The sequence below is a fragment of the Neopelma chrysocephalum genome, unplaced genomic scaffold (assembly GCF_003984885.1).
Source record: "Neopelma chrysocephalum unplaced genomic scaffold, ASM398488v2 Primary Assembly neopelma1_89, whole genome shotgun sequence".
Taxonomy (NCBI): Eukaryota; Metazoa; Chordata; class Aves; order Passeriformes; family Pipridae; genus Neopelma; species Neopelma chrysocephalum.
In genome coordinates, this window is record NW_020897751.1 from 1,794,785 (window position 1) to 1,819,803 (window position 25,019).

The 25,019-nt window shown below is 43.9% G+C and overlaps 1 protein-coding gene across 16 annotated transcripts in view; it reads right to left on the minus strand.

Moving 5' to 3' along the window:
- The window catches only part of PCDH15 (protocadherin related 15), a 526,100-nt gene that overhangs the window by 255,275 nt on the left and 245,806 nt on the right, over nt 1–25,019 (minus strand). For 11 of the 16 annotated variants that reach the window (XM_027692922.1, XM_027692925.1, XM_027692920.1 and 8 more), the window contains 2 exons: nt 8,747–8,761; nt 7,783–7,848 (listed from right to left, as the gene is read on the minus strand). In XM_027692922.1, the coding sequence (XP_027548723.1) occupies nt 7,783–7,848; nt 8,747–8,761 (81 nt within the window). The remainder of the gene's footprint in view (nt 1–7,782; nt 7,849–8,746; nt 8,762–25,019) is intronic. The other 5 variants (XM_027692924.1, XM_027692936.1, XM_027692923.1 and 2 more) reach the window with 1 other exon arrangement.

Consider the following 25,019-nt stretch of genomic DNA (forward strand, 5'->3'; position numbering starts at 1 on the left):
CAAAAACAAAGTGATACCAAAACACTTCCAAAGAATGACATCACATTTTTGGCAAATACTACAGGGGCACCAATCCCAGCCATCACCTCACACTCCCCAGAGGAAAACTGATTTTAAACAGGCTTCGAATGTATTAAATACTCCAATTCTTGTACTGCTTTACTGGGGCTGTGAAAGAGCAGACAGTCAAAGAATATTACTACTAAAACAACATCTCCCGTTTCAAAATTATGTGGAAGAAATAATTAGTGGAAATACGCAGTTCTTCATTGGCAAAGGTAAACTGACACCCCTGGAATATGGATGGATTGTGTGCTGAATTTGAATAATTTGTTCTCAATACTCAAACTCTTTCATAGATGAGCTCTTCAGAAAAACTCCAGTCACTCTGAGGAGAGTTTCCACTAAAAAAGGAAATCCCAAACACATTTTGAAAAAGCCTTGGCATCGCAGAGCAGAATCCTGATTCACAACTACGATGCCTATCCCAAAATGGAATTCAGTTCCCGATTTTTGCCCTGGTAAACAGCACAGCTAGGAAAGAGCTGTGGGTTTACCTGATCTGCTAATTACTGCTACAGTTATTCAATATTTAGTGCCCAGAACCCAAACACTTGCAGTTGAACTAGGGCCTGTGGGTTCTCCATGGCAGTTGCAAGAAACATCTCAGCAGATCCACCTGGAACTGTGACACCTGAACACGTCTAACCTGACAAAAAGAGTGAAAAACAAAGAGCTTTGATGGCCACACAAAGTCCTAAGAACCCTCAGAGGGAGATGAGACTATTATGAAAATAAGGGCAAAACCCTCCCAAGCCCTGAAAGTAATTTAAGGACTGTTTTACCTCCTTCAAGAGCACCAATACCAAGGGAGGACATTTTTCTAGACAGCTGATGGCATGAAACCAATTAAATATTTCCAACTCTATCAAGCCCTTTATTTTCTACCCTTAAGAATTAATCAGTTTCTAAAAGTGTGACTTTTCTCCCCTGCTTCCATCCCAAATTATATCCTGCTTTTTGGCACTTTGATTTTTTTTCTTAAAAGGCATAAATTAGAAAAACACATTACTGAAAGCAGAGAATTTTAGAGACTTTTAACAAAAGCTCTGCTTAAGTACTGGTGATGGGCTGATGAATAGAAGTAGAATAAGAAGCTGATCCATTTTACAGCTTCTTCAGTCTTTACACATTTGTCCTACATGAAAAAGTGTGAGTGTGAATTTAAATCTGTGGCATAAAAATAGCATTAGACACCAAATTGCTTCATGACTTCCCAATGAAACCCTTAATACCAAAATCCAAAGAACGTATCATTTTGGAACAGAAATGAACAAACAGGCTTGAATGAAACAAAAATAATTTCCATAAATTTAGACCTCTTTTCCCATCTCATGAATTTATATACTAAATCAAATTGTCAGGGAAGAAGTGATACTTCCTACTTTGCATTTTGATTGGAGCATCTTAAGGTAGCAAGTTGAGCCCCAGTACATGAACCAGGTGCTGACATGAGGAATGGGAAGGAGTTATAAAAGTAACAGAAGTTATAAACACAAATATTCCATATTTCATCTAATTGAAGAAATTTATTAGGCGAGTAAAATAGAATTTTCTAACTTAAAGTTCTTACACCTCCTCTCAACTCTGAGCCTTCTCCCCTGACAAGAGCAGCAGCTCTGCTCTTCCAGCCCTTTCCTGAAATACAAATGTTATGCTCTGATAACATTCCTGCTGTTGCATTTAATAATGATTCTTGGGACAGCTGATTAAGGCCAAATAATCCTCAGTTTTAATTGGGTGGATCTGTGAATGCAGAAGATATTTCCATCTCTGGCAATCAAACACGCAAGACATGACAAAAAGGCTCAAAGCACATTATTAACCTGTGCATGAGCCAAGTTTCCTCCACCGTGGAGAAATTTGAGGACAGCACTTGGACCAGAGCACTTGGAAAAGTTCCACCAGAAGAATAAACCAAGTCAGCTACAACTGGCTGTCTCTTGATACCCTGGCACTTGTACAGGTGTCCCACCTCAAAGCCAGGGAATGCAGCAGCCTCAGTAAGTCCCTTCCTGATGCTCTTGCAGAAACTTTCCTGGACAGACATTTCCCAGTGGATTTCTATGACCCAGCGTAACCCCTGTCTCCAAGTCAAACCAGCACGCTCATAAACGGCACAGGAATGCCCTGAATGATCCAGAACTAGAGTCAGTACTTATCACAGAATCCCAGAATGGTTTGGGTTGGATGGGACCTGAAAGTTTATCTTATTCCACCCCCTGCCATGGGCAGGGACACCTTCCACTAGCCCAGGTTGCTCCAAGCCCCATCTAACCTGGCCTTGGACACTTCCAGGGATCCAGGGGCAGCCACAGCTTCTCTGGGCAACCTGGGCCAGGGACTCCCCACTCTCACAGCAAAGAATTCCTTCCCAATATCCCATCTAACCCTGCCCTCTGGCAGTGGGAAGCCATTCCCCCTTGTCCTGACACTCCACGCCCTTATCCAAAGTCCCTCTTCAGTTCTCTTGGAGTTCCTTTAGGCACTGCAAGGGGCTCTCAGGTCTCCTTGAAGACATCACTTCTCCAGGCTGAACAATCCCAACTCTCCCAGCCTTTCCTCCCAGCAGAGCTGCTCCAGCCCTCTGATCATCTTGGTTCCTCCTCTGGACTGGCTCCAGCAGCTCCATGTCCTTGCTGGGCTGTTCCCAGGGCTGGAGCAGCTCTGCAGGGGGGTCTCCCCTGAGGGGCAGAGGGGCAGAATCCCCCCCTGCCCTGCTGCCCACGCTGGGGGATCAGCCCAGGGCACGGGGGGTTTCTGGGCCGGGGCAGGTCCAGCCTCTGCCCCACCAGCACCCCCAGGGCCTTCTCCTCTTAGAGGAACATCAGTAGGAAACACCCAGGTTCCCAATCAGCCCAGGGATGGGCAGACAGGGCTGACAACACTTGGACATGGTAAATTCAGTGTTCAGCCCTTGGCAGCAGCCCCAGGACTGTGCAGCCACGTGGCCACACAAATCAATGCAAATCCACTCCTCTCGTTAGAATTTGTCCAAAACATTCTCCAAGGGTAACAAGTCCTGACAGGAGTTACTTAATCTGGCAGCTATTAGATCTAATGTATCACCTTTCTTCCTACATAAAAACATAAAGCCAGAATAAACTGCACACCGGGTGCCCTAATTAGCCCAGATGTTATTACGTGCCTGGGCCTGACCCAGACCACATTTGTTGTGCTGGTTAATCTAATGTGCTCAGAGGTGGCATTAATGACCACACAATGGCATCAGCACACACAGATCCAACCAAACTCTGCTACTACTCAGTGTCACAATCCCCTCAGCCATGATATCACTAGGCTGGGCTGCAATCCTCAGCCCAGGACTCCCTAAGCTCACCTTAATTCAATGTTTTATTTACTGGCTGCAGTAGCTTAACTTATACACACAACAACCCACATCTCCACTGCTGGAGAAACCAGATTCCACACTGGTGAAGGTACATCTGGAAAGAATGGTCAAAAACATCCATAAACACTTTAGGGAGCTGTAGGATTGTCTAAAGGGGTGAGAAAAATCTATGAGGCATATAGACAATGGCATAAATTAGATTAGAAATCAACTGAAGCAGTTTCTCTGCAAATACTTCACAGGGATGATAACATATAAAGTAATGATTGGATTTTTGTTCATTATAGAAATGCAGTTGTTAACTGCTACCAAAAAAAATAGTGCACAAAGTGCTAAGAGTCCTTAAACTGCCCTTATGGGGACACTAAGAAAAATCAACACAAAATCACAGTTTGGCCTCTTTCCACATCTACACACACATCCCAAACTTAGAAATGCTGTTCTCAAGTCACTTGAAATGGTAAAAGTATTATTCCTTTTCTTTCATAAAGCTGATTTTTGAATGATAGAAAGTCATAGGTGAAAATACGTTGGTTTGAAATTAAAGGTTGTCGGGCTCAATAAGAGACAATACAAGAATGTCATGGGATCAGTGAGGCTGGAAAAGACCTCCAAGAGTCCCTCCTGTGCCAATGCCCACCTTGTCCCCCAGCCCAGAGCACTGAGTGCCATGGTCAGGCCTTCCTGGGACACCTCCAGGGCTGGGACTCCAAACCTCCCTGGGCAGCCTCTTCCAGATAATTTCAAACCAGGAGTAACAGCACAGAAATAATTTCTGTAGGAAAGATGTATTTGCAGAAATCAAGATGTTGAAGCACCTTCGAGTCAGTAATTCATATTTTTCCTGAAACAGGAAGGAAAAGCAGGAAAAGAACATGGAAACAGAGCTCTTAAGGAATGCCATTCTTGATACACCTGAATTCAGCCACAGCAAATTCCCAGATCAGAACATTTTTTACTAAAGAATTTTTGCTCCTTAGGCAAAATGCCTTAAGGCAGCCAGGCTGGAATGGGCACGAGATCCAAGCAGCACATGGAGAGAGGATCCTTCCTTCTTCCTCAGGCTCATTACTTCAGTTCCAGCCCTGCAGTCACTGAACATTTTATTAAGTAATGGCTGTTCAGAGGCATCACACACACTCCTTGGGAGATGTATCAGCACACTGAGCCCCCCTCAGGAGAGAGGCTACAGATTCTGTGCCTCTAGAGACATTTTCTTCAATCCCTGTCAATTGTCCCTGAAAACCAAGTTATAATGTTTGCTACAGCACGGAAATTTGCAGTGACATTGTCAATGTGCCTTGGCAATCAGGTCCATTCTTCCAGCATTACATACAATTAAACTGAAAATAAATTGGTCCAACGGTATCAGGGGGAAAAAAAAATCCCCAGCTTTGTTCCCTGCATATTTGTGCCCCATTTGCCATTAATCCCTCCCCGCAGGGGGTTATTGATGGGGATTTGTGGAGCAATCACACATCCTCTGCCTCCCCGGGAAGCCAGGCTGACAAAAGATTGCTGCCAACAGAGCAGGGAGATGAAAAGATACAAAAATAATGCCCAACCCACCTCCAGCCACGAAAGCTCATTCCCAAAATTCCCTGGGTTCGCAGGAATACCAAACATCCCCACTGACCACGGAGATTTGTGTGTGGAGAGCAGGTAATGAGGGGAGACGTCCCACTGCTCATCAGAGCACTTGTACCATTGTAGGGGCAGTGGAGAGAAAAAAAACCCCAAAATAAAATCAAAGCACAACAGCATTTACTAATTTCCCTAGGATAGGTAAGAGCAAAACCAAAATATTCCTGACTGTGGAGTTTTTTTTGTTAGGATTGCACCAGTTCAAATCCTTCCTCACATCAGGGTGATTCACCCCCTCTGCTTCTTTCCTCTCCCCCAACCTCTGCATCCTGTTCCAAATTCTAATTTAGTCAGTCATACCTAGCAATTTTCAATTTTGCCAAGAGTCTCCTTTTCCATTAAAAACTCTTTCTACAGATTCAAAGCCCTTGAGCACTTCAGGATGCTCATCTGGAGGGAAACAGCACGGGTGGTGGTTCCACATGAAGGCCACCAAAAACTTGGGGTGCAGTGGCAATGGCAAACTCTGAGCTATGAGTAAGTCTCATTGAGTCTTTAAAACAAGTTAAAACCAGGTCTCAAACTCAGCAATTAAAAAAACCCAAATCAATGGGTGAAAATAACTTTCTGCCTATAAGAAACTTATGGAAAAAATTCAGTTTTGCTGTTAATATGATCTCAAGCACTATCACCCAATTCAGTTAAGCAAAGGGAAAATCAGAAAATAATTCATTTGTACCTTAAGAAATGCCAGGTTCTCCCTTTGAAGGATTCCTCACATGAGCACAACCATAATCTAACATACTACTGCACCTAAATTACTTGATACAAAGAGACATTAATCCCATGGTGGGAAACTGTCACCTCCCAACACCTCTGCTCATCTCTCGAGAGGGTCACACAATAACTGTGTGTCTGACTGCGAAAACAAGCAACAGTTACTTTGGAAAATAACTTCAGTTCCATGAGATTTGCTGGTCTCTGACTTTCTGTGAATTGGAAGTGAGTGAACTCAACATGCCACAAAACAACACCCAGCACAGTGGATCTGAATCTGTGTTTCTCAAGAGCAGGATTTGCTGTTTGTTCTGCTGCCAGAACTCCATGACAAGTGCACTGGATGGTATGAAGTGTCACACAGGGGTGTTAACTCAGCTATTGTTTGGAAATCTTCATTCCAAAACCTTAGAAGAGATGTTCCAAAACCACCAGCAGACCTTTGAAAGCGCCGGTGCAGCGTAAGAACTGAAACAAGCTGATTAGATTTCATGCTTTAGGTCATCTAGAGACATTTGTATGGATTAGAACAAAATCAGGTGGACTGTTTCTCTGCATCTCTTGGAAATCCCAACATAAAGCTTGTTTGGTCACTGGGACTGTTGTCTAACATATCCCACAAATGTCTCTGACCACAGCTCTGCTGGCACTGCCAGTAATGACATAAACATATCCAGCCCTTTGATCCTGGCATGGATCTCTCTGAGTTTTAACCTTCATGGTCTAGAACACAGCCTGCATCCAACTCTCCTAACAAAGCTCCCAACATATCAAAAAACTGGGATTAAAACATTTTCTTACCACAGCAAACTGCTTTAGCTGATTTTCCTCATTACCTTTTATATCCCAGAATGGTTTGGGTTGGGAGGGACCTTAAAGCCCATCTTATTCCATGCTCTGCCATGGGCAGGGACACCTTCCACCAGCCCAGGTTGCTCCAAGCCCTGCCCAACCTGGCCTTGGACACTTCCAGGGATAAGAAGTCCACAACATACCCCAACCATTTATACAGATTAATTTTCTACTGAGTAGGGAGGATGAAAGGCTATGAGAGACAAGCTCTGGTGGCCAAACCATTTCAGCTGAAGGCAACAGGGGTCATTGTGCCAAAACTAAGGATCACACAAGTGGAAGTGGACACACACCTGAGGATACAACAGAGACTTGCTAAGAACCAACACATCCCATTGAAAGAGCACAACCACCTTCACGACCCTCCTTTGGACACTCAGGATTGCAAGGAAAACCCCCACAGGAGGAAGCAATCAGCCTGCTTTCAACAACCACTCCAGTACCAGAGTTTTTCAGAACTCAGGTGCTTTAACAATTGGGTTTTTGTTGTGTTTTTTTTTTACCATTCTGTTATCCATCTGACCTTGAGCAGCTCCAACAACGAGCAGTTCCCCCAAGGATAACGGCAGAGAGGTTCCACCAGTGTAACATGACTTTGTTCACCATTTCAAGCACCCACATATGATAAACCACCACCACACACAGCACAAAACCACACTTAGCTTACAAAGTTAAAACCAAATAAAACATTAAAATAAAAGGCAGGAAAGAGTAGTCACAATATGAGGAGTAACAGCTAATTCCAGCAGGCCAAAGCACTTCATCCCATCACAGTATTCTGCATAAATGCAATGCTGAGACCACAGATCAACAATGTGAGAACTGTGACTGGAGAGGAGAATTAAAACAATTGAAAGCAGAAGGTCATTCATTTTCTTTTGAAATTTCCACGACTACAAGCAAGCAAGTTCTGCCACTTCAGAGGTGTCCACAAACTCACCTTATTAAACTTAGAGCAAACCAACAAGCAGCAAAACACTCCCATCAAGCTGCAGAGTAAGGTTTCAGCTTTACCCAACCACACCAAAAACCAAAGACTGACCAGAACTTTGTCCTCTGGTAACATCACACTGACATAAGAAGTTAAATGGTAAGAATTAAGTTGGTGTATCAGCCAGAATTACAGTTGTGTTATAAATAATTGTGGGGGCACTCACCGTTCCGACTCTCCTCGTCAATGGGAACTATTGTGGCTGGAGGACCTGTTCTGGCCAACTTGCAATCTATAAAGATGAAAAGTAAAGTTATTTCTCATTCCAAAAGTAGGATCTTGGGGGTTTTGTTGCTGGGGTTTTTTAAGTCAGCGTATTGGGCGTGCTAAAGTATTCACTCAAGTATGATGGAAGTATGAGCTACAACTGGCAGCTAAGTTACACTCACAGAGGATCAAAATCTGAGCTGTTTGCTTATCCCTCGCTCACAGGAACTTTACAGAGCATGGGAGAACGTGATGACAAAGGATTTAACACCTCAGATACGATCCTTATTTAAAACAAACACCTAAACAGCAAAATCTTTATATTATTTGTTCTGTTGTCTGTTATGTCACTCTTTCTGTGTCATGAACACACTCTCCAAATCCCAGAATTATGGAATGGTTTGGGTTGGAAGGGACCTTAGAGATCATCCAGTTCCAACCCCCTGCCATGGGCAGGGACACCTTCCACCAGCCCAGGTTGCTCCAAGCCCCAAACTGACCTTGGACACTTCCAGGGATGGGGCAGCCACAAATTCTCTGGGCAACCTGGGCCAGGGCCTCCCCACCCTCTTAGCAAAGAATTGTTGTCACAGGCCATCAGGACACAGTTGGATGGCTACACTAATGAATCTGTTCGTGTCTTGCTCTAGAGATCCCACCAGGATCTCTATCCCATCCCAACAGTGAAGCACAACTCTGTCGGGACAGAGGTAATACAATGGTAATTTAACCCAAAGAAATAACAAAAGAATGATTAGAAGGTATAAATCATAATTAAAGTTCCACAACAGAAACAAACATAATTTGAATTTAATTGCAACAAAAGGATCTACTCAGTGAACAGAATTTTAACAATGTTCTAAGGAAAACACAAATCAAAAGCAGACGAGCAATGTTCAGGAAGTCACATTTTGCCATCTTACCCTCATATTGCCAGTCTGGAGTCAAAAGTTTAGAGTCATCAATGGAAGCAGAGCAGCATAACGAAAGAAAATAAGTAAGAGTTTGTTGGTGCACTCAAAAGATAGGTTCAAAGACAAAGCAGTACATGCAGAGCTAGCAAATGCACAGGTGTAGCCTTAAAATACATAAAAGCATGTATAGCACATGTGATGACTGTATTTTGGCAACAACTGGGTTTTCTATTTTAAACAGAAGAAGAACATTGCCCCCTTTACAGCCCACAGAAATAAAAGTTAATTAAGAAGCACTTTTTATTTTCAAAGATCCTCAAAGCACCACTGACCCAGCGGGGTAAGAGACAACCATTCTCCTTCCCCTTTCACCCCACAGGACTGCCTGGGAGATTGCAGCCCCTCTCTAAACAGACATTTCGAGGCTCCTCTGATCCATGGACAGCTGCACCCCATTTGTGTGGAATGGCACCTTCTAATCGAGTTCTGGCCAAGGGAAGAAATACTCAACTATCACTGTTCTGGGGGGTTTTTTGAGGTCTAAACACTTTACACACAAATCCCAATAGAAAATCATCTGTGAATTAAACCCAAGGGCAAGCTGAGGTAAATGCTATTTCCCAGCTTGTGGTAAAAGTTACACATTCATTGACTTCAAAGGAATCGCTGCAGCTCGTTCTGGACTATAATTACCTCAGCACAGTCAAGACCTACAAAGGGAGATGAAAACAGTGAAGCTTTTGTTCAGATCTCCATTTGGGTGAGACCCCCAAAGGACACCTCTACAGCACCGGGATTTCCTCCAGCAAATCCAGTTTTGTGTTGCTCTCCTGAGCTCGACTGCAAGACCAAACCTCTGAACAGCACGGGGATGATCTGAGAGCACAGCATTCCTTGAGGCTGCTGATAGGGATGAACAGCCTGAACAACATCCAGTCATAGAGCACTGGAATATCCCCAGGGAGGACACTCCACCCCCTCTCTGCTCTCTCTTCAGGGCTGGGTCACTGCCCAGCCAAGAAGTTCTTCCTCCTGTCCAGCTGCAACTTCCTGGGCATCAGTTCCTGCCCGTTCCTCCTGTGCCATTGCTGGGCCCCCCCGAGCAGAGCCTGCTCCATCCTCTGCCCCCTCCCTGCAGCCCCTGCAGACATGGCTGAGGGCCCCTCTCAGGCTCTGCTCTGGAGGCTGAACAGCCCCAGCTCCCTCAGCCTTTGCTGCTCCCAGAGCTGCTCCATCCCTTGGGCATCTCCGCAGCCTGCGCTGGCCCCGCTGCAGGAGCTCCCTGTCCCTGCTGTGCTGAGGAGCCCGAGCTGGGCCCAGCCCTGCAGATGTGCCTGCCCAGGGCTGGGCAGAGGGGCAGGATCCCCTCCCTCCACACAGACACCGAGAAATACAGAGAGCTGGGGCAGTGCCCATCACTGCCCTTCCTCACCCCAGTGACTCTGCTTGTACAGATTCATCACCCCACTTGGACTGCAATCCCAGAATCACTGGGGTTGGAAAAAACCTCCAAAGATCACTAAGTCCAACCTTTGACCCAAAATCACCATGCCCACTAAACCCTAGGCAGTCTAAATAAAGTGACTGATGAATGAACTCTTCCTACATACACTTTTAATCTTATATGCTCTAGGTTGATACTTAACAATTGATTATCTTTTTTTTTAATTAACTATTATTTTACTTTAAAGCTTTTAGTTTTGAAGGCATTAACAGAACAAATTAATCATCTGGAAAATCTTTCATATCATTGCAGTTTCCTATGAGCACATCGGGTGGGAAGATAAGCCACGTTTGCATTATCTACATGAAATAAGGACTAATTTCCCCCCTCTTATTCTTTTCACTGGATGCTATGAAAATTCCAGAACCATGACAAAAATAACTCCTAACTTTTCTTTCCAGAGATGTGTGTTATAATTTCCTAGAGGTTGAGGATTTGGATCAACGACCCCTCAACAAACTCTTTGTTAGGTCAAAGAAGCTCAGCTTTGCTATTCCCCACTCAACAGTGACACCACACACACAAACAAATAAAAAGCCAAATAAAAATCCAAAAGCAGGGACAATTTTTAATTCTTAAAATTTCATATACCTTACCAAAAGAAGAATCACTATATTTTTTTTAAAAAAACTCAACGAGCTTTTCCCCCCATCATCTATGTTCCATGATATTTTCTCCCTGCTGGGCGTCCCAGTGAAAAGTTCACCCAAATCAGACCAAATTCTAGTTCTATTTTCAGTAAGAAAATTAGCAACATTACAAGTCAGATCACATGTTAGCAGCCTTTTCCCAAAGCTGGTTTTCTGTCAGACACATTGGAATGTCCAGAATTGTAATCAAAGCAGTTATACAGTACATTTAAAATGAATGCTCATTCCAATCTGGATCTGGAGAGTCTCAGAGAAAAGGCAGAGAGAAATTCAACAACTTGCAGAGGATTTACTGCAAGTGTGAGCAGGTGAAGCAATAAAATCTACCATGAGATAAATTTCAATGGAAAGAAAAAATTACAGCAACAGCCAGAACTATTTCTACAGCTAGAGGAGAAAAAAAAATATACAAACAACAAACAGGATGGGAAGCAGGAAACTTGCTGTGGGTTACACTCATGGCACCAATAACAGATTCATGAACAAACATGTAGTTTTAGTGCATAGATAAGAGTTTACAGATTATTTCACATAATTTCCACCATGTCAGTACTGGCCAAATCTCAGACTGCTTTTTAAGATGTCTGGCACCCCCACAATCCCCTTCTCAAAGAGCAAAGTTAATAATGCCACAGTCTTAGTGACACATTCATCACCAAACAGATAAATTTAAAACTGTAGTCCTACACAAATTTCCAATTCAAAGGGAGACAATAATTTTAATTAAATCTAAAGACAAGTTACATGGTGTAAACACATGGGTGGTACCTTTTTTTGCCTCCCAAAATACAATCAGCAAGCAGCAATAGCACCTCAGTAAGACATAAACTCAAGCACCAGGTCTGGTCAGACGTGGTGGGAATTTCTTGAGACAGGAAAAAGGGTCACCTTCCACTATCCCAGGTTACTCCAACCCCATCCAACCTGGCCCTGGACACTTCCAGGGATCCAGGGGCAGCCACAGCTTCTCTGGGCAACCCGGGCCAGGGCCTCCCCACCCTCACAGGGAACAATTCCTTCCCAATATCCCATCTATCCCTGCCCTCTGGCAGTGGGAAGCCATTCCCTGTGTCCTGTCCCTCCATCCCTTGTCCCCAATCCCTCTCCAGCTCTCCTGGAGCCCCTTTAGGCCCTGGAAGGGGCTCTCAGGTCTCCCTGGAGCCTTCTCTTCTCCAGGTGAACCCCCCCAGCTCTCCCAGCCTGGCTCCAGAGCAGAGGGGCTCCAGCCCTCAGAGCATCTCCGTGGCCTCCTCTGGGCCAACAGGTCTCAAGTTTTTTCTCACTTTTTTTTATTTAATTGTTCCTCAACAAAAATTATTTCAGCAGGAAGATTGCTTTATTAAACATAAATGAGCACAGATAACTGCAGCCCCAAGTTCACAGAATCCCAGAATGTGCTGAGCTGGAAGGGACCCACAAGGATCATCCAGTCCAACTCCTGGCTCTGCACAGCCCCATCCCCAAGAGTCACCCCCTGTACCCCAGAGGATCATCCAAACCCTCCTGGAGCTCTGGCAGCCTTGGGGCTGTGCCCACTGCCCTGGGGAGCCTGGGCAGTGCCAACCACCCTCTGGGGGAAGAACCTTTCGCTGAGATCCAACCTGACCCTGCCCTGACACAGCTCCAGCCATTCCCTGGCTGCTGTCCCTGGTCCCCCCAGAGCAGAGCTCAGTCCCTGCCCCTCCTCTGCCCCTCCCCAGGCAGTTGGAACTGCAGGGAGGTCTCCCCTCAGGCTCCTCCAGCTGAACACACCAAGTGCCCTCAGTGTCCTCACACAGCTTCAAATCAAGGCCCTTCCCCATCTTCGTTGCCTCCTTGGGACACCCTCTAATGGCTTCAGATCTTCCCTATATTGTGGTGACCAAAACTTCCAGAGTATTTGACATAATAATTGATTTCTGAAGGAGATGTTAACACAAGACTTTAAAACCAGAGAACAGAAAAGTGCCCCACGTCTGAGAGCCTCAGTACAACTCTTCTAGCCATTGCTTTACCTCAAGCTGTCCTTGAAATTCCTGAGCATAATGGAGCAGTCAAATCATGATATATCAAACACACTTGAAAAAAGAAAAGGCACCACATAAATGAGCTCCCCTACCTACAGTTTTCATGGTGTGTTTTATGTTTAAGCAGCAACGCTGGTAAATGGAATCCTGAGGTAGCAGTGCCCTCACCCCTGCCCTGAGGACCTTGCAGGAAAGGCAAACAGAACTTACTAAATAAAACAACAAGCTCTGAAGGCTTTCCTAAAAGCTTGCAGAAAAGCATTTATGTTCCTCTCATTAACTTCACTGTGCTTTTGCTTCACATTTCTATAACCAAGGCAAAGGCAGGTAAATAAAGGGCCTGTCTCCTTGGGAGCAAAGTGAAAACCTCTTTAGCACACTCTCCATGTAACAGTGTCAAGGCTCAGATCTATTTGGTTTCTGATGGCTAATTTTCATTATTTTAATTTCTAATTATTTTTAATGAGGTGGCTCAGAGGAAACCCTCAATCACTGTCCTAGGGAAGACACTCAGCAAGGTCAAACAGCCTGAGCAGAAACAAACACAACAACCTGAATCATCCTGTGTTCTGCCAACAGAGAGCTGCCTGAGCATCTTCCTTTCCTCTTGCCCTCCTGAAGCCCCCTCCCATCCAGCAGTTCCCCTCCTTTGAGGGCTTCTCTCTTCACAGGTAAAGCAAACAGAATCACCTATAAAAATGAAAATATTATTGAAGTAGCTGATAACAAAATTCCATTGTGGGGAACCCCCCAGAGCTCCAAAGACACCTGATGGTCTGTAGTGGAAGGTGCCCCTGCCCATGGCAGGGGGTTGGAACTGGATGATCCTGAAGGTGCCCTCCAACCCAGACCATTCTGTGATTCCAAGGTCACAGAAGAGGCTGGGATTTAAGGATGTCCCCTCCAACCACCACCCTCCCACAACTGTGGAGGTTTGCAATTTCCAGCACTTCCCTTTCCCCTCCCAGACTCTCTTTCTCTTCATTCCCACCATCCTGAAGGCCACTTGCATCCTCACAGCCCCTCTCTGCCAGGGCACTGCCACCCTCTGAAGGACCAGTTCCTCCTGTTCAAAGGACCCCACACACTGATCTCCTGCTCCGAACCCCCCGAGGGACTCCCAGCTCACAGAAGGGCTTGGGGTGGAAGGAACCTTCAAGATCATCCAGTCCCAACCCCCTGCCATGGGCAGGGACACCTTCCACTATGAACAACAGCCTAAGGAGTAGCTGAACATTTAAGAACCTGAACTCCTCCACCCCTCACTGTACGTGGAGGTTACGAGGCTACAGCAGCTTTTTCAGATCTCTCCCTACCAGCATTTCTGACAAGCCCCACATTCCTACTCTCACAGCTTCACACACATTCACAGTCTGACCACAGAGGCAGTCACAGCCATCAAGAGTTGCCTGTAACCTCCCCCTACTAAACATAATTACCTGGAAAACTCAAAATAACCATTCGCAGCTCCTATACCCCTAAAATCCAGCTAAACAAACCATTTGAACTAGCTGGGAGCAGTGTCTGAAGATCATATGGCTGCAAGGTCACATCAGCTGCTTCAAAGTTTAATAATAAAAACAGCTTGCCCTACAAAGCCCTAAAAATTTAAGTGACTTTAACCAGAAAAAGGTCTCCCCCAACACCTGGGAAGGGATTTGTGTTCCCAGTAACAGAGCACAACTTTGAGAAGAGTTCAATAACCTGGTCCTGGCTCCTCAAAGACAGAAAGAGTTTTATACCCTGACACAGAAAACTAGTGAGGTGCCCTGCAGGGGGAACAGGCTCACCTGGAAAATAAACAGTCAACCTGGACATTCCTGGGAAAACAAATGAACAGCCAACCAGAACCTTCCTGGGAAAACAAACAAACAAACAACCTGAACCTTCCTGGGAAAATAAACAAACAACCTGAACCTTCCTGGGAAAATAAACAAACAACCTGAACCTTCCTGGGGACAGGATTTTGTGGAATAACTGTCATCTCCTCCTGAGCACTCCTGAAATTAAACTGGGAAAAAAATTCCCTTCAATATGCTAATCACCAACTCTTCTTCCAGCTGCTGCAGAAACACCCCATCGTTACTCTGAGTTATTTCACAATTTATCTTACATTCAAGTTGGTTTTTCTATAGTCAAACAGTTTTGTTTGGGTTTATTTCAACAGTCCGAGGGAGTGCAACTGGCAGCCCCAAAAACCTGACTCAGTTCCCAGCAGATGCTCAGCCCAACCTCAAAGACTTTTTATCTAATAAAGTTCTACCCACTAACGACTGAAGGAAATTATTTTATTTGCCGACAGAATAAAATTCCTTCTTTGATTTGTAACTGGAACAAGGATCAGACTCTAAACCTTGTCAGCAATTGTCAGCAACACTATTATTCCTCAGCATCAATCCCTTACTTCCCTTGGGAAGAATACAGTGTTAACTCTTAGATTGTGTTTTATTTCTGTTAATTTGTCCAAACTCTTCCTGACTCCATGAAAGTGTAGAGCATCCACAACATCCTGGAGAAAGCTTCATTGGAACATAATCATGGCTTGTTCACATGGCACTACCTCAGCAAGGTGCAGCATTCAACCATTCTCTACCCTCTGTGTCTTCAATAAACCTCTTTGTCATCCCTAAATATTGCAGCAAACGATAATTTAGAGCGAGTTCAGGATTCTGATCCCCTTCAGGGACTGTGTGCTGCCAATAACATAAATGGTAATAAGGAAAATTCTTCAAGGAGTCACTAAAGCCACTTTATTTGATATACACGTGATTTTAGAGGAAACCCTGGATAGTTCAGCATCAAATGCTTGGAAAGACAACCTCTGTAGGAACAAGGCAATGACAAGTTGTTTGGTACCACAAAAAGTGTGACCCAGCAAGTCCAAATTATTTTCCAAAGAGCAGGAGCAGAGTCTGAGAAAAGCCTAAGTGAGCAAAGGGGAGTTTTCCAGAACCTAAAGTAGAGCTAAAAGTCTGTACTGGTTATGTTTTTTTCTTCCCCTCTGCATTTCCAAGCATTTTAGTTTTGCTCTTGTGAGAATAAAACACTCAACATTCAGCAACAGTCTTGATTTCAAGCTTACTCTTTCCTTCAACCATGGTCCTTTTCACCCACGGTGAGAGAGAAAGAAAGAAAAACAGCTCGTGGAAGAGGGTTTAGAAAGTAATAAGTGGAGACAGGTTGAGAAAGCTGAGGCCATTCAGCCTGGAGAGGAGAAGGTTGTGTGGAGACCTCACAGAAACATTCCAGTATCTGAAGGGGCTACAGGGAAGCTGGAGAGGGACTGTTCATTGGGAACTGGAGTGACAGGACAAGGGGGAATGTGTTCAAACTGAAAGAGGAGAAATTTAGATGAGATATTGGGAAGGAATTCTTGGCTGTGAGGGTGGAAAGGCCCTGGCACAGGTTGCCCAGAGAAGCTGTGGCTGCCCCTGGATCCCTGGAAGTGTCCAAGGCCAGGTTGGACGGGGCTTGGAGCAACCTGGGCTAGTGGAAGGTGTCCCTGCCCATGGCAGGGGGGTAGAACAGGATGGTCTGTAAGGTCCCTGCCAACCCAAACCATTCCATGATTCTAAAGTATTTAAAGCCTTTTCCCCCCATTTCTTCTATGTGGTTAATCCCAAAACCCACTCCTATAAAAGTCTTGGAGATACACAGTCAGAACAGTAAGTCCAGTTCTCAAGCCTGAGTCCCTGACAATACTGGGGCCATTTTAAATAAGAAATTACTAAGTCATTCATTAAGGAAACAGACCCTTGATTTCTGTCTGATCACTGGCTGGAAATTAAAGAGTGTTGGTGTGTGTGCCACACACAAGACATGTGATGGCTCAAAGCCAGACACCTGCACTCACTCATTTCCTAAAACCCCACCAGGACAGCAAGTGCCACGAGGACGGTTCTGACCCGCTGCTGTGGTTGGGAATGGGACCAGCCCCTGAGAAAGCCTGGTTCAAGAGAACTACATTGTTCACAAAACCAGCATGCCACGAACACAGTAAAACCTCCAGCCTGTGGATTTTTACAGGCTGAATCTCCCAGCAAAGCTCTCGGGAGCTGGCAGCACGTGGGGAAAGCGAGAGCGCCTTCTCCGCTGGATTTAAATTGGAGAGGCAAGAACTGCAATTCCAGCAGGTTGTGGCAGTGGCTGAGTTAAAACACCTCACATTTATATCTGCCTGAAGGTGTATTTCTTCTTCCAGATGTACTTTATTCTCAGAATTCCCCCAGTTGCTCACAAAGGAAACGTTCCTTTGAAAGCCCTCGGACTCACCTCCACTTCCATTCAGCAGGAAACACTCACGGAGGGGGGGGAAAAAATCCCATGAAAGGATCTCTGAACATCTCGATTTACAGACTGAGGTTCCTCATAAAGAGCTGCATAGAACCATACATTTAAATTGAGTAACTAAGCAACCCAGTGTAAGGGGAAAATGCCCAGCCTTGTTTCCTGTGTGCCTGAATTCAGCACTCCAGCTGTGCACTTTGGGATAAGCTTGGCATAACCTTTACATTGCACCACGACTGCTCTGTATTGAAAATCACATAAGAAGGGCTTTCACGGGCTATTTTCAGCTCTTCCTGATAGAAATCTCTAATTGTAGGATCTGGGAAGGAACAGCAGCGAACTGGAGCCTGATTCAAACCACATTTGTGATGCTCCTTAAACCTACAGAGTTTCTGTGCTTTGATGGGAGTTAAGCACTACTTTAAAATTTATAGCTCAGAAACCCCGAGTGAAAGATTATCTGAGTGAAAGATGATCTGACCGTGGCTGAACTTGGGGTTGGTTTTGTCTTTAACTGGACAAAAAGTGAGGTTGATGGATAATAATGGATAATAAATACAAAAGGGACATAAACTAAATAAAGACCATTATTGTAACCTCCCATTCCAGATCAGAATATGCACCCAGAAAGGGCAATTTGTTTTGTAGCTTTATTTTGCCATTCTTCCACCTCCCCCCTTTTTATTTTTTTTTTTTACAGATATAATATTTATAAAGGGTTTGGTACGTGAAAATTACCCTGCAAGTGCTGTGGATTGCTATTTTATTTTTACAGCTTTAGAAAAATGCAGATCCATCCTTCTTTTGGGCAATGTGCTCTTAGATTGAAATAACTTCCCATTTTACAAGCAGTTTCGGAGTTGACAAGAGTCTTTAAAATCATACTTGTGTCTGAAAACACTGTAAAGCACATAAAAATATGATGCTATGCCAAGCAGCCTCTAAAATTGCTATTACCAAAAGTAATTTTTAAGACCATTAAAAAGCACTGGATGAGTCAAGAAAAGCTGCAATATCTTCAGAAGTGCTTAAACTTCCGAAGTTGATTAAACCTGCATTTAACCATTCTTATGCACCCAGCATTCAAATTTCGTGTTATTTTCCATATTTTTTGAAATTGCATTTTCCCTGTTGTGCCTGTGGTGCATTTAAGACAGAACTTTCATACAGAAAGATGAAAAATATTTAATATTGGGAATTAAACTGAATCCTGGTATTATAAAAGCATGTAAAGTAAATTTTGACTGCTGTACAAAAGCAGACATTTAACCATCAGTACAAGCTCATACTCATAACCTTTCATATTGTTGAAATTTCTTTAAAACCAAATAAATTAGCATTTTTTAACTGAAACATGAGAGAGGGTCAACTAAACTTATAGGTGAGCCAATAATATTTAGCTTTGGCCTGTTCTTAAAGGTTATATTTGTTAGTTTTAGGCTTTACATTCAATGTTGAGGTTGAAAATCATATTTAACAATCAGGCTTCTCATCTTCCCCTGAAGATTTTCTCCTATTTCAGTCCAGATTTTTTTTTGTTTGTTTACAACAGACACAGAAAAACATCAGTTTGTGTTCCACAGAACTGACTGAGATTAGCTCAGAGAAAGCTAATCTCAAGATTAGCGAGGCAAGAGAAAGAAGGAATAAAAGGAAGTTTTAAATTTAGGGAAAAAACTTCATGGAATTTTGCCATATACACAGGAATATTTTCATTTTTTAAAGCAGGTGTAAAATTTAAAAATATTCCATTACCATGTGAATACCACTGAACTGTATTTTTTGAGATTATGGTTTCCTTTAAAAAGCAGCACTTTCTAAATTAGACTAGAAAAAGGTTATATAGACACACATCCTCAAACTCCCTTTGGATCTTTAAGACTCCAGCCCCTCTCCCCTCATCCTCAACATCCATGTTATGAAGCAAAACCCAAAGCCAAGTTGTCAGAGTCCTTCTGTGGTAGAACAACCAGCAGCTGTTTTGCTGAAGTCACCTTTCCCAAGCTGTAACTCTTCCAACAGTTCCAGAACCTTCCACGGGGTACCAGCTGTGCCCAACCTCCAGCAGGTCACCCACGGCCACCCCAGTGGAAAACAGGCTGTGCTAATTAACCTGCCACTCCCAGGACTGGGGATGCTCCAGGTAATTAACCAGCAATTTGGGGAACATTTACATATTGTGCCTATAAATACCTTCCTCCTGACACCTCTAATGAAGGGAATGTTGATCAACATCTTCCTGGGATTTAATCAAGACACGAGGCAGCAGCAGAAGGTGAGGGAGTGCCTTTGCCGTCCTTCATGCAAAGAAGGGGAGCAAGGCAACCCCTGGCCTTGAAGACACTCAACTCTTTCAGCTCCTCACTCAAATGCTGATAAAATTGGCCAAATTGACTTTCCACAACTGCATCTGAACCACAAGAGCTCAGCACAAACCTTACCCCGTTCTGGAGGATGTGCTGCCACATCCTACAGTTGTGGGGCTGCGCTGAGTTACCCGGCACAAACCAGAGTCTCCTGCATCCCATCCCTGCAGGAACAACCCTCTGCACGACTGGGGACTCAGCTGGGTGTTATCACATTTCAAATATGGACCTTGATGAGGTGTCTGAACTAAATCATGATTTAATTACCACTGAACATTGTCTTGAAGTAACTTGAAGACACTGTGCTGTAGTTTTGAAAGCAGAAGGGTTTAGATATTTCAAGTAGAAGAAATTGTATCCAACATCAGCAACCAAAAAAAGCCCCAAAAGGCCCCAAATCTGTTTTTAAAGCTCATTTCCAAGCAGATGTGCAGTAGCAGAACCCAGGAAATCACATGGAATGAGCTTACTACTTGAAACCAAGCTCCTGGGGCTTTGTAAAATGACCTTATTTCGCACAGAGGATGTTGACACATATTCAGGGATGCAAAAGTTAATTAGCCAAGGATCTAGGAAATGCTGCCTCCACAGCTTGGGTGCAAAGAGACAGAAGGTCCTTTCCCCCCAAAAAGGTGAAGGCATCTACGATATTGTGCAACTCTTGGATGCCACCTGAGTCATATCCATTTGCATGTTCCTCATCCATGAAAAACACAAAGTAATAAGACTTCACAGGAAGTGTCATCCTTTGAAGTATCTCATTAATAAATTATGGTCCAAGGGATTCAATAATTGAAGCCTAAACTGCTTTCTGACCATCATAGATCCAGCCTGTGTCTAAAGAGCCTTAATTAGAAAAGCAATGAGGATTCAATATTGAACAGCTGCAGAGAGTTATTTGTTGTTCCTCTGGTGAGCTGCACCCTTTTGATACCTTTTTTGTTGAGCAAAAAAAATGATGCTATCTTAATTTTATAATCAAAATGTTGCCCCATCATACCAGTGGTTATACTGGATATACTTCAGCTTCCTGTCCCAAAGCTTATAATTCATGTTTTCAGGTAAATGCACAAAATATCTCACAATGCATCAAAAAAACCCTAAACAAACAAAAAAAGGGGGGATACAAAGTCAATACTTTCTTCAAGACGTATTTTAGAAAAAAATCTTCTGGTGAAAAGCATGAAGGTGGAACTTTAGGCTGTTTTTTTGAAGCCTCTGTTTAAAAAGCAAACCACAATCTGAGACGCAAGAGCAGATTTATGGAATCATCTGTTACTCCTGCCAGAATCTCCTCATTCTCATGTTTGGAAAACTTGGCCACTCTTAATTCAGAAATAGTCTGGAAAGTGCAAAGCAGTGACAGCCATTGTTTGCCTTTGAAGTGATTTAAGCCTTGTTTTAATACATGTAACTGTTCCAGGTATCTCCTCCATAAAACAACTCTGTGAGGGAGGAAGTTTGGGATGAGCACAAGGACTGTTGGACTCAGCACCCCTCAGCAGTGTGGTCACTGGAATCCATCTGAAGAGGACTCCCAAAAATGTGGTGTAACAACCAAGCAGAGTGGCTGATCACAGAATCCCACAACGGTTTGGGTTGGAGGGGCCCTTAAGGATCATCGTATTCCACCCCCTGCCATGGGCAGGACACCTCCCACTAGCCCAGGTTGCTCCAAGCCTCGTCCAACCTGGCCTTGGACACTTCCAGGGATCCAGGGGCAGCCACAGCTTCTCTGGGCAACCTGGGCCAGGGCCTCCCCACCCTCACAGCCAAGAATTCCTTCCCCATATCCCATCTATTCCTGCCCTCTGTCCTTGGGAAGCCATTCCCCCTTGTCCTATCAGGACACTGATGCCACTGTGTGGACTCTCCAACCTCTAAACACTAAAAGACTCCTTCCAGAAACTTTAAACAGGATGATTTTTGGGGGGTTAATTTTTTCTTTAAAAACATAGTGAAAATGAAGTCTAAGCAAGGCTCATCTGCTGTCTGAAACCTTTACCATCAAACAACAGAGCAATTGCAAGAAGAGAGTCACTAGATTCCTGCTACATTGAAAAAGACATTTCATATCTCTTGCAATATTGACTCCAAACTCTGAAAATATTTACTTCTCTGTTTTTACTTACTTAGAAAACAGTTTCAAAAATAAACACCCTACAGGACATATACTGATTATCACCAGAATCTCTCTGTCTGTCACTTGTCTCAGGAGAGCTGAAGACATGGGAAAAAAAAAATCACTTTCCCTAAAAGGCAGTAGTGGTACCTTTGTGCTTCCTTAGATACAAATGGGATGTCCAGGGAGGTTTGGAGTCCCCAGTCCTGCAGGTGTCCAAGGAAGGCCTGGATGTGGCACTCAGTGCTCTGGGCTGGGGGACAAGGTGGGGATTGGCACAGGGTGGACTCCATGGGCTGGGAGGGGTTTTCCAACCTCAATGTTTCTTTGAAATAGCCAAGAAACACCATTAAAACAGTTAACAACCCTACTGCTCCTGTTGCTAATAAGAAGCTGAACTTGCAATTTATGTTAAATTACATATGCACATTAATTTTACATAAGTTAACATGAAATGCAATTCAGCTTCTTATTGCAAAGGCATCAGGGGGACCTTCTCCCTCCCTACAACTCCCTTCCAAATACCAACAGACACACAAATGCTTTCAAAGCAGCACTGGAATGAAAGGACAAGGATCAGGAGGTGCTACTGCGAGGTCAGTCCAACCCAGGTGCACATTCAGGGAAGTTTTACATCGCTGAGGATGGGCAGCAAAGAGAATATGGTTTTTCCTGATTATAAATTATAAAAAGTATAGTAATATTTTGGATCCACAGGCTACACAGAGGCCAGCAGCAGCAGGACAGAAGTGGTGCTTCAAGCCAGACTCAGTTTTACCCCTAGAGCTGGAAATACAAGGATACAGAGAAGCTTTCAAATGCTGCCTGTAGGGTTTTCCCCTCAGAGATAACACTGGAAATAATCCTGCAGATGAGACAGCGACTGCACGGGTATTTCTGTCGATTATAAAGTGTTCTTAGCACTCAGTAACACCCAAACTCTTCCCCTCCTAATCCCATTCAGCCCTATTTTTGATTTTATCTATCACACAGACAACGAAACTACTCAGCCTCTCCTCCATATCCAGGCTGACTGTAATGGAGAGGTTGATTAATTTTGTATTAGCCAGATCCACAATGAAAATAAATCCCAAGCCATTGATTACGCTGGAAGAACAAGCAGATAAGGTATTTTTCTTTTCATACCTCTCGTACTTAATTATACAAAGGTTCTACCCACAAGGATGGTAAGAACACAGCAGAGCACAGATATGGGATTTTTTTTATTCTTTTTATACACAAGTCTTTGTTCTTTAAGTATAAAATGAGTAGGGGGGGAGGTTCTGGTTAATTATGGGTTTATTTTGGGATAATGAAGAAACCAGGAGTTTATCCAAAGCCACTGGCACAGTTTACCTTTCCCTGACAGTATGTTCATAACTATTTCAATTATCAGACAGCAATGGGGTCACTGACTATTTGGAGCTGTGTAAAGGCCACATAAATCCTGGTTTGGGTGCTGAGCAGTTCAAAGACATTTAAAACCCAGTGGTCTCCATCCTGTTTCTCTGAGCCCTCAGTGTTACTGGCCAAGCAGAGACTCTCCTCCCCTGTTAATCACCACCTCTCCTTAGTAGAATAAAGGCTCCAAGTCTTGGAAACCAAACTGCTCGGCCCCTGGAGCTGTAAACCCACTCCCTGTGCCACCGGATCCCTCCCTTTTATTAACTAAACAGATAAAATTGTAAATATGAGGAGCAATTGACTTGAGCAGTGTCCCAGGGGCCAGCGGCTGTGTCTCCCTGATTAGCTTCATTCAATTATGCCTTCTTAATTGCTCATGTGCTCGAGCTCATTAAATGAAAAATAATATTGTTTTCCTGCAGGTTGTGCAGGGGAGATTTGAAGAATGGCCCCCACTGGTGCAGCTCTGAGATCCTGCCAGGAGAGCAGAGAGCGGCTGCAGCCCATGGACAGCACAGACAGCAGGACCCTCAGTCTCACTGGGAGCCCAGTGCCAGAGGATTTCTCATTTTCTCCTCAACTACCAGTAAAAATTCAGTTAAAAATAACTCTTTGTTTTTAAACTGTTCATCCAGAAATTATTCCAGAGCATTTCGGAACGAAAACTCTCTGATATGTCCAAGGGGCCCCAGGAGAGCTGGAGAGGGACTTGGGAAAAGAGATGGAGGGACAGGACAAGGGGGAATGGCTTCCCACTGCCAGAGGGTAGGGTTAGATGGGATATTAGGAAGGAATTCTTGGCTGGGAGGGTGGGGAGGCCCTGGCTCAGGTTGCCCAGAGAAGCTGTGGCTGCCCCTGGATCCCTGGAAGTGTCCAAAGGTCAGGTTGGATGGGCTTGGAGCAACCTGGGCTAGTGGAAGATACCCATGCTTATTGCAGGTGGTTGGATTAAATGGCCCTTAAAGCATCCCTTTCAATTCAAATTATTCCATGTTTCCATGAAGATTCTGTGTGGTTACACAGGGAAACTAAAAGGAAGCGGGTTTTTTGGTTTGGGTTTTTTTCATTGTTGTTTTCTTCCCACAGAAAACACACAGAGAGCTCCAAGTTAGTGCTCCTAAACCTCTCTCTTCAAAGAAAAGCATCTTCTTTGCATTCTGTATCACTGTGCTCCACAGGACTTGCTGATGCCCCATTTAATTGAACTAGAATGGATTTTCTATCAGGACAAACATACTTTGCAAGTGACTCCTAAGAAACACATCTTACAGAACATGGTATTTGAGTCAAGGAGAAACTAAACGAGACCTGTATCAACAAAGCCTGTAAAATAACATCTGAGTGATTGATGTCTGCTACTGAAATAAATGTAAGGCTATGAAAATTTCCTACAGTTGCATATAAGAGAGAAGATACATGGCATGTTCAAAAACAAATTATAAACAAGGGAATTTTTTCTTCCCTCACAAAAAAAATCCACAACCCCCTGTGGGACAGACCCTGTCTCACAGAACGTGCCACATCCAACCTGGCCTTGGACACTTCCAGGGATCCAGGGGCAGCCACAGCTTCTCTGGGCAACCTGGGCCAGGGCCTCCCCACCCTCAGAGTCAGGGATTTCTTTGTAATATCCAATCTAAACCTGCTCTACTCCAGCTTAAGGTCATCCCCCCTTGTCCTGTAACTTTTGGAAAGTCCCTCTCCATTAAATGCTGCTTCTGCTTTATATTTACCCCCAAAATATTAAAAAAACAACCCTTCAAATTGTTAGAAAGTTAGAAAATGCACTGCCCAGATTTTTGCAATTAATTTTTCCATAAAAAGCAGTAAAGGGAAATTCAGAAGGATTAAAAAAAAAAATCCAAACCACTGAAGAAAGGGCAACAGAGCTGAAGTTTCTGATTTGTATATCTGAAACTTCCCACACTAAACAAATCAGTCCC